Here is a 15,251-nt window from a genome sequence, read left to right as displayed (position 1 = left end):
CATCAGGCTTCCGGGGGCGGCCCCCGGGGAGGTCGGCGGCGGCGCCGCAGTCGTGGAGGGGCACTGGGATCGTAGGCGGCCGCGGGCGACGCAAGTTCCGCACGGAGCCCGTCTCTTCTCGCCTCACGCTTCTTCCTCTCTCCTAGTTGCGCGCTGCCTCCCGACGGCCGCTCTTCCTGACGAGAGCTTTCGGAGTGCGGTTGCTGAGGAGAAGCCGTCACCACCCCGCCTCGGGGCCGAGTGAGGGTTCCTGTCGCGCCGCGTCGCCCCCTGCGCCGCCTCCTTGCCCTCAGTGGCGGGCGCCCTTCTCGCTGGAAGCATTCTCCCCAGCTCCATGAATGGAAATCGGCTCCGCAGGTGAGTGAGTCAGGGCTGCTGGTCCGTCCGTTGGGGGTAACCGCAGAGCATCGTCGCTCCCTGCGCCCCGGCCCAGGTGCGCGAGGTGAGCGCCGTCCCCCTTCGGTCCCCCGCCCGGCCCTTCCTCCGCCTCCCCGCAGCCCCGCCGCAGTTCCCTGGAGCCACGGAGTAGGCGATGACACTGCGGGGAAGAGACTGCTCAAAGGGTTGAAGTTTGGGGTTCCCTAGGCCATATTACTCTTTTTTCCCCGGAGTCTAGAAGGGTTTGCCATCTTTTTTGTTACTCCAGTTGAAGATACAACGGGGTGTGTATTCTTTAATCGGGTAGTGTGTCCCGTAGAGGCACTGGGTGGCCAGCCTTCTCCCTTATGTATCTCCCTTCTGTAGTTGTGAAGATGCATTAAGATAACAGATGAGAATTAAGTTTGAAACAGGTATTAGTGCAACGTCAAATGCAAGATGGAATTTCTTCCATCCCCGAGTTCTCATCTATGTTTGTGGCAGCATGGTACATATAATAGTTCCTGAGGATCTTGGAAATGTCGTATCAGCCTGGATCACTGCTGATGTGAGGAGGTAGATCTTAAAATTGCTGACTATATATATATGTTTTCATTCTATATTCCCTAGAGAATCGGCTGTCATATTCTTGGAAATTTGGAATTTAAGAAAACTGCTTCTTTCCTTGGGAAAAAATGACAGTCTTGAGAAAAAATTGCATCATGGGCAGTACTTATCTTAAAAAAAGAAAAAGCACTTTTTACGGTCTGTAATTAATTGAAGGACATAAAGTAGGTGTTACATAACGATTTGCTTTCCAAATGATCATATTTGGTATGTTAAATTTGGAAGTATGCTTCATCCAGCCAGTCACAGTTTTATAACTTAATTATGAAAATATTAAGCGGCGGGTGTCTTCTTACTAATAGTACCACAAGTCCCTGAAATTCACATCTCATTTTGCCAATTTGAGAGGCACCTGAATATGAGATAAGAAAAACTTATATGAAAGAAACCAGTGACATAATGATACTAAAGATTTTGTTGACTACGTTAAGGAGTATAATTGTCAAATAGATGCAAAAAGCCCTTAGGAATTGTAGAGGTGGGCTGGGGAGAAGGGTTTATTACAAGTTTTATTATATGGAATTTTCTCTAATCAATTTTTACCGTGTCTCTTTTGCATGCTCTTTTTTTTTTCATGTCTCCTTTAAAAGGGAAAGGTTTGTCTAGATTGTGAAGAGCTTTAGACTCTCGTTTGTTTATCATTGATTTGTAGGTTTCCGAAACTGTCTTGCTTTTGTTTTCCAGTTTTCTAATACACTGTTTAGGGAATGTGATGATTTGGGAGCTATACGTGATTTTTACATAACTGTTCTGTTGTTGAGCCTGGAAAACAAACATGAAAGTTAAACACTTTACTACTTATCCTAAAATTTTAAAGATATTTCCAAAAATTTTTAAGGTTCTTTTCTTTTTTGGGTTTTTCATGTGAAATTATTCCCAAATATATGGGCAACATCTTAGAAAATACTTCTGAAGTCAAACTGCCTAGCCAAGGGGTCCAACTCACCAAGTACGATTCAGTAAACGCTCCTAAGAATTCTTGAGCTATAGATAAGTTTTACTTCTTTTTGCATGGGCCGTTGCTGAAATATATACCTATTTAACTGTCCTCCCATCTGAGGAGGTATAGTTAGATTTGTCAGCCATATGCTTGGACATCGTGAAACACAAAGTTTATTCTTCAGTGCAGTTTATACATGATTGTAATTTAATGATGAAGATAAAGTATAATTTGGCTTAAGATTGTCATCAAAACCAAAATTTTCATTCTTCCTGAGACGTGTAATTGTTATGCTGCAAGTGAAATCGAAAGCATAATTGGGAAAAATGTGCAACTACGTCTAAAATCAAGAACTTGACAGATACATATTTTGGTTTAAAAAATTTTAGATGCATATTTTCTCTGATAGTCTATTGAGTCAGTGTTGGATCTTGGCTCTCCAATTTTGTTCTAAGTTTTTCTTTTGTGTGGAGATTCTCAGGAATCATCTTATGGCAAAATATTTTAAATTCTAATTGTTAGGTGGATACATAGAAAACTTAAATTTATTTACATTAGAGGACTAGAGATACAAATTCTATATAATTGTTTCTTGGCAAATCGTTCTTCACTAAAAGTTAATATTTGTCTATTCTTCCCTTTTGCATGTAATATTTTAAGTGATCTTTTAAGGATGTCCTGTACAATGTAGTGATTTAGTACTGTGTTAACTCTGATTTAACCAAAAAGCTGGCAGGCACAATTGGTTTTTAAATAATAATAATCAATAGTTTAGCATCTGTGCCTGTGACTCCTTAGTTAGAGGAACTTCTGATGAAACCTTATTTTTTTATGCTTTAATTACAGCTGGACTAAGAGTATATATATTTTCATTCCAAATAAAGTGGGAATAAAAGAAGCAGAAACGTTCATTAAGATATCAGTTCTCCTGAGTAGCTATTTTTTAGGACTGTACTATTCTAGTCTGTATTTTTAGGTAAAGTCAGACTACTGTTAAGGGCAGAAGGAATTGTACTTACCTACCAATGGAAGAAAAACATTTTCTATTACCTTAAATTAATAATAATGCAAAGTGATTTGACATGTTTGGTAGATGTTTTACACAGTCTTGCAAAAGTGAATAGACTATGTTTCTTAGTTATATTCTTGAATTCCTGTTTGAATGTAGTTGTTTTAGGACTCTGTGTTTCTTTAATAATAAAAATCAAGAAAAGTTATTTGAGAACAAGTTCCAAAGGATGTGTGGAAGCTCAATTTGAATGAGGTGGATAAAAGTTGTGGATTCAAAGTACTAAAATATGTAATGCCATTAGGTTTTCAGTTTAGTATTTCTTTAATCCCTTGGGAAATGTTTTTATTGTTATATAGATTTTCTCACTTGTAGATTTTTGTCTTGAAGAAGATAAAATGCTGTTCTGTCTAGAGGGCATGAATTATAAACATGGAAAAGGTTTTTCTACTTTATTGTCGCTTAACTTTTAGCTAGTGCTGCTCTGGAGTGGCCATTATAACTTTTTTCCTAGTATTTATTGCTGTTGACTGGCATTGGGACTTATAAAAATGTGCAAGATTATTTTGATTTTTGTTTTAGAATTTAATTTCTCTGACAGTGATGGAAAGCCCTGAGGGAAAACTGTAAAGGAGGCAAGAAACAACGTTTTTCTTCTAAACAAAGACTTGAAAGTAAAGCGGGAAAAAGAACATCTATGAAACCCTTAAACATAATTCGATTAACATGATGAAGACTTTAAAAACTTATCCTTGATTTCATCACCCTGATATAACCACTCTTTAAAGTTTTAAACCAATTTCCAAGCTAATAAATGTATTAATTAAAAAAAATTTTTTTAATGAAGTTATTTAGGAAAGTGGTTAAAATGAATGAAACAGTTTCTAAGTGCTACGTTTGCTCTTTCAGAGAATTTTATGTAATAGGTTGATAATTTAGAATTAATTTATATTCTCCAGTGGGAACATTGCATTTGTTTGGTTCTGTAGGCCTGGTCTGAAAGTATGCAAAGAGGCCAGAGGCCCTGTAAAGGGGACATTTCCAGGAAAAGTTCTATGTTGTATATGGAAAAACCCTGGCTCGAGATAGAATTCTTGCCAAATTGTCATAAACTGTTAGATTCTAATTGAATACTACATTGCTTTATATCACAACCATCTTTTTTCACACTGGTTTCCATAGTCTTAAAATAATTGAGGGTCTACCTGAAAGATGAATTAAATATTATATTTCGTTAATCTAAAAAATTTTTTTCCTCTTACAATACTTAAAACTAGGATCTTAAGTAATTTATGTGTGGTTTGGTTTTCTTTTGTTTTAATGGATGGGAGGAAAAGGCAAGTGATCTGTTTTCAGGAAGGTAAAGCTAAAAAGATAATTTATTTAAGAATAGTATTCTTTCCAAACCTGTTTAGTCTCGGTTTGTTGTGATGAACAGCATTCACCAGACATTCCTGCTTCTAATTCAGTTGTCTAGGATACTCAATAGACCCTCATTCTTGGCTCATTAACAAAACAGATGTGAGAAAGAATATTGTGTGGTTTTTCAACCATAGTGGTTATGCTGTTAGGATACATGAACAGCCTTTCTGTATTTGGAGTTTCTATAGTTTTCTGCCATTATCTGTGTTTTTAATATTAATGATTTTCTTTGGCTACCCATTGCTTTAAAAAAAAAAAAAAGACTACTGAGATTTAGCAAAATCTTGTTACACAACTGATGCTTTCTCTTATATCTTAAATGTGGGCTCTCTGTGGTTTGGTTGCAATAAATTATGTACATTAGTCTGGAATGTTAGTTTAATGAAATAATCTGTAAGAATTCTTGTTTTAAATCAGCCAGTTATTCCTCTGTTGTTTCTAAATTATCAGGTTCTTGAGAAATCAGAAGATATCTGTAGGATATAGTCATGGGATATTTTTATATTCTTCATTTTTGCAAGAAAGTGTTCTCGGTTGTAGGCTTACATAATACAATTTTTGAGTCATTACCAATATTTGATATTTTAACTGATTTCTAAATCTTACAACAGAAGTTCATTAATATATCTCTGAATTTTAAAAAAGGTTGAAGAATAGATTGCAAAATAGGCTTATATCTTAGCAGTGAAGTCCTTTTTTTTGTTTGTTTGAAGAAACTTATAGCTTCTAAATTAGGACTTGCTCTCTGGGTATTTAACATAAAAGTGACATTCTCTAAAATTACTCAAAATTTTTCTGAATTTTTGCTTGGGTGATCAAAGTTTTTCAAAAGCTACCCAAACTTTAATTATAAAATAAATCTCAAGGCATTTCCATAGTGCGTGGGCTACTTGTTTTCCAGGGGGAAAAATGGCTTTGAAATAATGGTTCCCCATAGTGCATCTGAGAAATTTAGCCCCCAACAGTCTGAATGTTCTAGAGTGATTATTTAGCTACAGTGAATATAATAAATGTAATCTGATATAAGTGCATTGTGTTTGTACAGGTTCACTGAATGAATACGTAGACTTAGTAGATAAGAAGTTACTGAAATCTCATGCTGATGTTTACTAGTTAGCCTTGTGGAGTTAACTAGTAAACAGAGGCATTTAATTATGTCAAATTTTGAGGTCAACACATTTATTTTTTCAAAACAAAAATAAAAATTTTTTCCTGCTTGTAAAAATGCATGTTTATTATTTTTAAAAAAGCAAACAGTATAGGAAAGTCTAAAATAGAAATGACAATAATATGATCCCATTCTCCAGATAAAACCATTGCAAATTTTTCTTGTATATCTTCTCAAACGTCCATCCATCTGTCATCATATAGTTTTTAACCTGCTTTTTCTACTCAATATTGTATCATGGATATTTTTCTTTATCATTACTTATATCTATGTAGCAATATAGCAACATAATAATTTTTACTGAGTACATAGCATTTAAATTTTTTATTTTATTTATTTATTTTTTTGCTGCACTGCATGGCTTGTGGGATCTTAGTTCTCAGAGCAGGGATTGAACCCAGGCCCTTGGCAGTGAAAGCACAAAGTTCTAACCACTGGACTGCCAGGGAATTCCCGCATTTAATTTTATATTATTAATTAGTGTCATTGATGGTGGATTAGATTTCTTTGCAGTTTTTTATAAAATTATAACTAAAACTTTGGTAATTATCCTAATATATACATCTTTGTATAGTGATCCAGTGATTGCTTTAGGATAAATTTCTAGAAGTAGAATGGTTGAAACGAGGTATCCCATGAATATCAAAGCAAAAGTTCCCAGTGAAAATCCACAATTTGGTAATAGGCTGTAGTAGTGCTGTAGTTGATTCTTATTTATTCATTGCTTATTTCATCAATCACATTTACTATAGACTGTAATTTAGCTTTGGACTCACTAGTACATGTTAGATTGTTAGGTCAGTGAACAACACGCACATATGCTTTGAAAATGTATGGTTTTTTGTTTGAAGTTTAACATGGTTAGTTGTTATTAGCCAGTACTTGCTGTAGCTACTAAAAGAAAAGTTTGAAGTAGAAATGCCAGATAGTGCTTTTTATTTCTGTGTAATTACATTTTCAACTCTATTGGGCAATATATGTATTTGTTAAATAACTAAAATATGCCTCTCTGGAAGTATAATTTGTTGTATTGACAGAATTATTTCTTCCAGTAATTTACATTAAAATATTTTGTATACTTAAATTTGATGATTTTATGGTCAGTTACAGTAGAGTTCTGTTACATTGCTTATTCATGAAACAGAATTTTGGTTTTTACCAGTTTGTATAAAAAGCATGAGGGAAAATAACAATAATGGAGAAAAAAATCGTCAGTGTAATATAGTGTAGAAAGCATGGGTTTTGGAAACAAATCCTGGCTCTCAAATTAACATGGTAACGATGTGTCGTTGTAGGTTCATCGATTGTAACAAATGTACCACTCTGGTGTGGGGATGTTGATATTCGGGGAGGCTGTGCATATGTGGGGGCAGGAGGCATATGGGCAATCTCTACCTTCTGCTCAGTTTTGCTGTGAACCCACAACTGCTCTAAAAAATAAAGTCTATTAAAAAAAATTAATTGTGACTTTGGGCAGTGCTTTTAATCTTCCTTAATCTTAGTTTCCTTATCTGTATAATGGTATAGTAAAGAGATTCAGTATGCAAAGGAAATGACATTCCTCTCTTCCTAATTTTTAAGACATTTTATTATAGAAAATTGAGGATGTATATGCAGAACTGTATAATAAACTCCCATGTACCCATCGCCCATGTCCAGTCATGTCCGTTCTACTTTCCCCTCCCCTGTATTTTTTGAAGCATATTCTAGACATAATAATATTTTATTTATAAATATCTACTAAGTACATCTATAAGAGATATGGGAGACTTCCCTGGTGGTCCAGTGGTTAAGACTCCATGCTTTCACTGCAGGGGGAGCGGGTTCAATCCCTGGTTGGGGAACCTTGCAAGGCGAAGCCAAAAAAAAACAAAAGTTATGGACTCTTTACATAAGCCACAGTACCATTATCACAGCATAAAATAATAGTATAACCCTTTATATCAAATATTCAGTCAGTATTCAAATTTCAGCTTGTCTCAGATATTATTCTTTTTTTTTTTAAACAATTTGCCTCTTTAAAATTTATTTCATTTTTGAGTCAGGATCCAGATAAGTTTCCCACATTGTGAATGATTGATATGTCTTTTAAGTGCCTCTTAATTTGTAAGTTTTCTATCCTCTTTCCCCCTACTATTTATGGAGTGTTTGTCCTTTTAGACTTTCTCACAGTTTGGATTTTGCTGGTTCCATCTTCATGGTGTAATTTAACGTGTTTCTCTAAATTTACTGTAAACTGCTAGGACCAAAAAGCTTGATCAGATTCAAGGCATGTGGGATCTTAGTTCCCCATCCAACCAGGGATCGAACCCCCATCCCGTGCAGTGGAAGTGTGGAGTCTTAACCACAGGACCACCAGGGAAGTCCCCTCATGGTATTCTCCCCCCCCCCCCCCCCCGTATGCGGGCCTCTCACTGTTGTGGCCTCTCCCATTGTGGAGGACAGGCTCCAGACGCGCAGACTCAGCGGCCATGGCTCACGGGCCCAGCCGCTCCGCGGCATGTGGGATCCTCCCGGACAGGGGCACGAACCCGTGTTCCCGGCATCGGCAGGCGGACTCTCAACCACTGCGCCACCAGGGAACCCCAGGGTATTCTTTTTGAACTTACTGCAGTCAGGTTTTTGTCCCTAGAACTTCACTGAAATTGCTTTTATCAAAGTCAACAAAGAATTTGTTAAACCCAGTAGTCAGTTCCCAAATCTTAATTTTATTTGTCTCTTCAACTTCATTTGATTACTTTGCTTCCTTCTGGACATTCCTTTTCCACTTGGCTTCCTGGCCACCACATTCTCCAGATCCTCCTCCAACCTTATTGGCTATCACTTTTATGCTTCCTTGCTGTTTCATCTTCATCTCCCCAATCTCTAAACATTGGGAGTTTCCCAGAGCTTATTAGTATTCTTCTGTATCCTGCCACAGTCAGGGTGATCTCCTCTGGTCCAGTGGTTTCAAATATCACTAATATGCCAAGGGCACTCATAGCTACATTTCCAGCCTGGACCTCTCCCTTGAACTCCACACCCATCTAACTGCCTACTAGATGCCTACTTGTACAGAAACCTTGACGTTAACATGTCCTAAAAATCCTCTTGATTTCTTCTCAAAGCTTTCTATTATTCCTGAGTCTTTCCTGTCTCAGTAAGTGCATTTCCAATTCTTTTAGTTGCTTAGACCAAAAAGCTTTGAGAGCTCTTTTCTCTCATACCCCACACCTAATCCATTAGCAGTTCCCGTTGGGTCTACCATCTAAATATTTTCCACAGTGACCTCATTCCCATAGCTGCTACCACCCCTGCCCTAGCCAACATTATCTTTTGCGTGGAAAGTCGACTAGCCTACTAACTGGTCTCCCTGCTTGTACTTTTACATATAATTTTTCATACAGCAGCTAGAGTGATTGTTTAAAAAAAGTTTGTCAGATCATAATGCTTCTTGATTCAGAACCCTTTGTTGGTTTCTCATGTCTCAGAATAAAATCCAAAGACCTCATCGTGGCTTGCAAATCCTATAAGATCTGATCTCCCAGCATCTTTCTGACCTCATCTCCTACTGTTCTCTCTGCTCCAGGCACAGTGGTCTCCTTGCTGTTCATCAAACACCAAGCAAACTTCTGCTTTTTCCTTTATACTTGATTTTTCCTTGCCTGGAATGCTCTTTCAGCTGTCTACATGACTTTTTCTTTCACTTCTGTTTTATGCCTACTTGTCACCTTTTCAAAGAGGTCTTCTTTGACAAACCTATCTAATATGGCTAACTACCTCTCCCCCCCCACACACATTTTCTATCCCCGTAACCTATCTTATTTTTTTAAAATAAATTTATTTATTTATTTTTATTTTTGGCTGCATTGGGTCTTTGTTGCTGTGCGTGGGCTAAGCGGCGAGTGGGGGCTACTCTTCATTACGGTGCCCGTGCTTCTCATTGGGTGGCTTCTCTTGTTGAAGAGCACGGGCTCTAGGTGCACGGGCTTCAGTAGTTGTGGCTTGCGGGCTCTAGAGCGCAGGCTCAGTAGTTGTGGTGCACAGGCTTAGTTGCTCCGCGGCATGTGGATCTTCCCAGAGCAGGGCTCGAACCCGTGTCCCCTGCATTGGCAGGTGGATTCTTAACCACTGCGCCACCAGGGAAACCCTAACCTATCTTATTGTTTTATAGCAGTTATTACTACCTAATTGGCAAAAAAGAAATACAATATAATCTGTCCCACACCCCTATAAAACCTTCATGAGGACCAGGTCTTTATTGTTATTATTAAAATTATTCACTTGAACAATGTTTCGCACTTAGGATACAGTAAATATTTGTGGTTTTTGTTTGCTTGTTTGTTTGTTTTTTGTGATACGCGGGCCTCTCACTGTTGTGGCCTCTCCCATTGTGGAGCACAGGCTCCGGACGCGCAGGCTCAGCGGCCATGGCGCACAGGCCCAGCCGCTTCGCGGCATGTGGGATCTTCGCGGACCGGGGCACGAACCCGCGTCCCCTGCATCGGCAAGCGGACTCTCAACCACTGCGGCACCAGGGAAGCCCTACAGTAAATATTTGAACACATTTACGAGTCAATGAATGAATGACTTAATGAATGATAGATTTTCAGCACGTGTTAGTTTGTAGTAGTATAGTGTACTGATTAAAAGCCCAGGCTCTGAAATCAGACTGCCTGTTTGCAAATCGTAGCTTTGCCACTTTCTGTGAACATGTTTTTTAATCTCCTTGTGCTTCAGTTTCCTCAGTATAGTATAGTACCTGCCTCAAAAGTTATGTTGTAAGAAATCACCAAATGTATATCAGATATATAATACTCAATACATGTTAGCTGTTGTTGTAATTTTGGGTTATCCCCGAGTATATTGTGAACTACTTAAGCAAAGTAACTGACTTATTAATTAATCCATGTATATATAAAACCTCGAACATAATAATTGTTCAATAAATAGAATAGATAAATTACTTTTTATGTTTTTGATTTTTAAAAAATTGTCTATGGGGGCAGTGAATTTCAGAAGAGAATGGGGGTTATAGAAAAATAAAACATTATTAAGCCAATCTTGATAGTCATCACATGTAAATAAAACAGCAGAAAGTTATTTTTTTAAACACATAAAAGGTTTTTTAAAATTTTAATGCCTAATGCTAGAGAGGGCATAGGAGAGAAATCTGGTGATAGTAATGCATTTATATGCCAGTTTGGTAGTAAATACCAAGAGTCAGAAACATGTTTCTGTTCCTATCCTTTGACCTGGTAGGTCTCTTTCTGAAATTTATCTGAAGGAAAAAATTCTATATGCCACTTTCCCTCTGTAGCTCCCCCAAATAAAACAGTAGGTGCTTGATGCAGAGAAATCCACTTAGCATAGTTGTGTGAAATGTTGTAGCTGTTTATTTATATTAATATTTATTGAAGAGCTACTACTTTTTTTAATGGCTTCTGTGCCAGGCACATCTAGAATGTATAGGTCATTTTATCTAATTTTTAAAATAAGGTAACTGAATGTACCTCAACATAAGAGAGGCCATATATGACAAAGCCCACGGCTAGTATCCTACTCAGTGGTGAAAAGCTGAAAGCTTTTCCTCTGAGATCAGGAGCAAGACAAGAAGCCTCCTCTCAACACTTTTATTCAAATAGTGCTGGAAGTCCTAGCCAGACAGTTAGGCAGGAAAAAGAAAGAAAAGGCATCTGAATTGGAATGGAAGGAGTAAAATTGTCTCTATTTGCAGATGACATGCTATTATATATAGAAAACCCTAAAGACTGCATGAAAAACTATTAGAAGTAATAAATGAATTTAGTAGAGTTGCGGGATACAAAATCAATATACAAAATCTATTGCATTTCTGGACTTCCCTGGTGGTCCAGTGGTTAAGAATCCGCCTTCCAGTGCAGAGGACGCAGGTTTGATCCCTGGTCGGGGAACTAAGATCCCACATACCGTGGGGCACCTGAGCCCGCGCGCCGCAACTACTGAGTCCGTGTGCTCTAGAGCCCACGTGCCACAACTAGAGAGCCCACGTGCTGCAACTACTGAGTCCATATGCTCTGGAGCCTGTGTGCCACAACTAGAGAAGCCCATGCAACACAACGAAAGATCCCACATGCCTCAATGAAAGATCCCACATGCCTCAACAAAGATCCTGCGTGCCGCAACTAAGACCCGATGCAGCCAAATAAATAAATTTATAGCAAAAAAGCCAAAATCTACTGCATTTCTATACACTAACAACTAAATATCAAAAAGATAAATTTTTTAAAAGTCCCATTTATGGTAGCATCAAAAACAATAAAATGCTTATGAATAAATTTAACCAAGAAAGTCAAAGATCTAGGGGCTTCCCTGGTGGCGCAGTGGTTGAGAGTCCGCCTGCCAATGCAGGGGACACGGGTTCGTGCCCCGGTCTGGGAAGATCCCACATGCGGCGGAGTGGCTGGGCCCATGAGCCATGGCCAATAAGCCCGTGCGTCCAGAGCCTGTGCTCCACAATGGGAGAGGCCACAACAGTGAGAGGCCTGCAGACGGCCAAAAAAAAAAAAAGAAAAAGAAAGTCAAAGATCTACACATTGAAAACTATAAGACATTGATGAAAGCAATCAAAGAAGACACAAATATGTGGAAAGATATCCTGTGCTCATGGATTGGAAGAATTAATATTGTTTAAATGTCCACACTACCCAAAGTGATCTACAGATTCAGTGCAGTCCCTATCAAAATTGCAATGGCAAAAAAAAAAAGAAAAAAATTGCAATGGCATTTTCTACAGAAATAGAAAAAACAATCCTAAAATTTATGTGGAACCACAAAAGACCCCCAATAGCTAAAGCAGTCTTGAGAAGGATGAACAAAGAAAACTTCCTGATTTCAAACTATATTATAAAGTTATGTCAAAACAGTGTGGTATTGGCATAAAAATAGGCACATAGATCAATGTGAGCCCAGAAATAAACCCATGCATGTATGGTCAGTTAGTTTTTGACAAAGGAGCAAAGGCTATACATGGGGAAAGGATAGTCTCTTTAATAAATGGTGTTGGGTAAACTGGATAGCCATATGCAAAAGAATGAAACTAGACCCCAACTTATACCATATATAGAAATTAAAATGGATCAAAGACTTTAACAGAAGACCTGAAACCATAAAACTCCTAGAAGAAAACAGCACGTGAGCTCCTTGACATTGGTCTTGGCAATGATTTTTAAAATTTAATAGCAAAAGCAAAGGCAACAAAAGCAAAAATAAAGAGGTGAGACTCCATCAAACTAAAAAGCTTCTGCTCAGCAAAGGAAACCATTGACAAAATTAAAAGGAAACTTATAGAATGGGAGAAAATATTTGCAAACCACATACCTGATAGAGGGTTAGTATCCAAAATATACAAGAAACTCTTACAACTCAGTAGCAAAAAAACCAACTCAGTTAAAAAATGGGCAAAGGGCGGAGCAGCTAAGCCTTTGCACCACAACTACTGAGCCTGTGCTCTAGGGCCCGCGAACCACAATTACTGAGCCCGCGTGCCGCAACTACTAAAGCCCACGTGCCTAGAGCCTGAGCTCTGCAACAAGAGAAGCCACTGCAATGAGAAGCCCGCTCACCGCAACGAAGAGTAGCCCCCGCTCACCGCAACGAAGAGTAGCCCCCGCTCGCAGCAACTAGAGAAAGCCCGCACAGCAACGAGGACCCAACAATGAAGACCCAATGCAGCCATAAATAAATAGATAGTTAGATAGATAAATTTATTAAAAAAATAAAATGGGCAAAGGACCTGAATAGACATTTTTCCAAAGAAGACATACAAATGGCCAACTGGTGCATAAAAGGTGCTCAGCATCACTAGTCATCATGGAAATGCAAATCAAAACCACAGTGAGGTATAACCTCATACCTGTTAGGATGACTTTTATCAAAAAGACAGGATGATAAATGCTGTTGTGAGTGTGGAGAAAAGAGAAGCCTTATACACTGTTGGTGGGAACATAAACTGGTATGGCCACAATGGAAAACTGTGTGGAGGTTCCTCAAGAAATTAAAAATAGAGCTACCATATGTTCCTTTACCAGGGGGGAAGGGTGGAGGGGAGAGATAGATTGGGAGTTTGGGATTGACATGTACACACCGCTGTAATTAAAATAGATAACCAACAAGGACCTACTGTATAGCACAGGGAACTCTGCGCAATATTCTGTAATAACCTAGATGGGGAAAGAATTTGAAAGAAATAGACACATGTATATGTATAACTGAATCACTTTACTGTTCACGTGAAGCTAACACAACATTGTTAATCAACTATACTCCAATATTTAAAAAAAAAAAAAGAATAGGGCTGCCATATATTCCAGCAATCCCACTTCTGGGTATATATCCGAAGGAAACGAAACCATTATCTTGAAGAGATATCTGTACTCTAATGTTCATTGCAGCATTCACAATAGCCAGGGTATGGAGACTGTCTTAAGTATACATCAGCGGATGAATGAATCAAGAAAATGTGATGTGTGTATACACACACACACACACGTATACACATAGTGGAATATTACTTAGCCTTAAAAAAAGAAGGGAATCCTGTTATTTCTGACAATATGGATGAGCCTGGAGGGCACTATGCTAAGTATAATAAGACAAAGACAAATACTACATGGTATCACTTATATGTGGAATCTAAAAATAAAAAGTCAAACTCAGAAACAGTAGAAAAATGGTTGCCAGGGAGTGGGGGAAGTTGGGAAAAGTTGGTACAAGGGTACAAACTTTGAGCTATAAAATAAATAAGGTCTGAGGATCTAATGTATAACATAGTGACTATAGTTGATAATACTCTGTTGTATAATTGAAATTTGCTGAGAGAGTAGAACTTAAATGTTCTAAGTCCCCCCTCATCCCCCAAAAAAGGTGAATATGTGGAGTGATGAATGAGTTAATTAACTTGATGGGGAGAATCTTTTCACAGTGCACAGGTATGTCAAATCATTGTGTTGTGCAGTCTAAATATCATTTTAAAAAATACACTACCAAATGTAAAATACATAGCTAGTGGGAAGCAGCCGCATAGCACAGGGAGATCAGCTCTGTGCTTTGTGACCACCTAGAGGGGTGGGATAGGGAGGGTGGGAGGGAGACGCAAGAGGGAGGAGATATGGGGATATATGTGTACATATAGCTGATTCACTTTGTTATAAAGCAGAAACTAACACACCATTGTAAAGCAGTTATACTCCAATAAAGATGTTAAAAAAAAAAGATCCCACATATAAGTGAAAATAATAATAATAGGCAACTGAGTCTTAGAGGCTGTGACTTTCCCCTGGTCATTAGATCTGGAATTTGAACTCAGGTTTGAGACCATACTTCAGTTGAAGTAATTAATATAATTACTCCTTTTATCAGTTGAGAGTTTTAGTTGCAAATAACAGCAATCCAACAGAAACTAATTTAAGCAAAAGGGGTTTATTGGCTCATGGAACGCAAGGCAGGTTGAATAGAAGGCAATAGGAAGAACCGGTTTGCAGCTGAGCTTGCATCTGGAGCAGGTGGAACTAGTAACTGATGGTATCAGACTACTCCATCTCTTATTTTGATTTCTCTCTATTTGTAGCTCTCTACTTGTAGCTTCCATTTTCTCTCACTGTTGATTGGCTTTTTCTACACATCAGAACACCTGATCTCCAACAGCTATTATATCTCACAGCTTTAGTCCCTGAAGAGGAAATACCTGATTGTTGTTTAGGTCCCAAGTT

The 15,251-nt window shown here is 38.2% G+C and overlaps 1 protein-coding gene across 1 annotated transcript in view; it reads left to right on the top strand.

Moving 5' to 3' along the window:
* Positions 1-286: 286 nt before the first annotated feature.
* LOC309825762 (protein argonaute-3) overlaps positions 287-15,251 on the top strand; it is a gene marked incomplete at its 3' end in the record, with an annotated part of 114,138 nt that continues 99,173 nt past the window's right edge. The window contains exon 1 of the mRNA XM_082659446.1: positions 287-357. Within this exon, the coding sequence (XP_082515572.1) occupies positions 339-357 (19 nt within the window). The 5' untranslated portion in view covers positions 287-338. The remainder of the gene's footprint in view (positions 358-15,251) is intronic.

The sequence above is a fragment of the Grampus griseus genome (genome assembly GCF_964374135.1).
Source record: "Grampus griseus genome assembly, chromosome: 1".
NCBI classification, from domain to species: Eukaryota; Metazoa; Chordata; class Mammalia; order Artiodactyla; family Delphinidae; genus Grampus; species Grampus griseus.
This window is presented reverse-complemented; position numbering and strand designations above follow the sequence as displayed.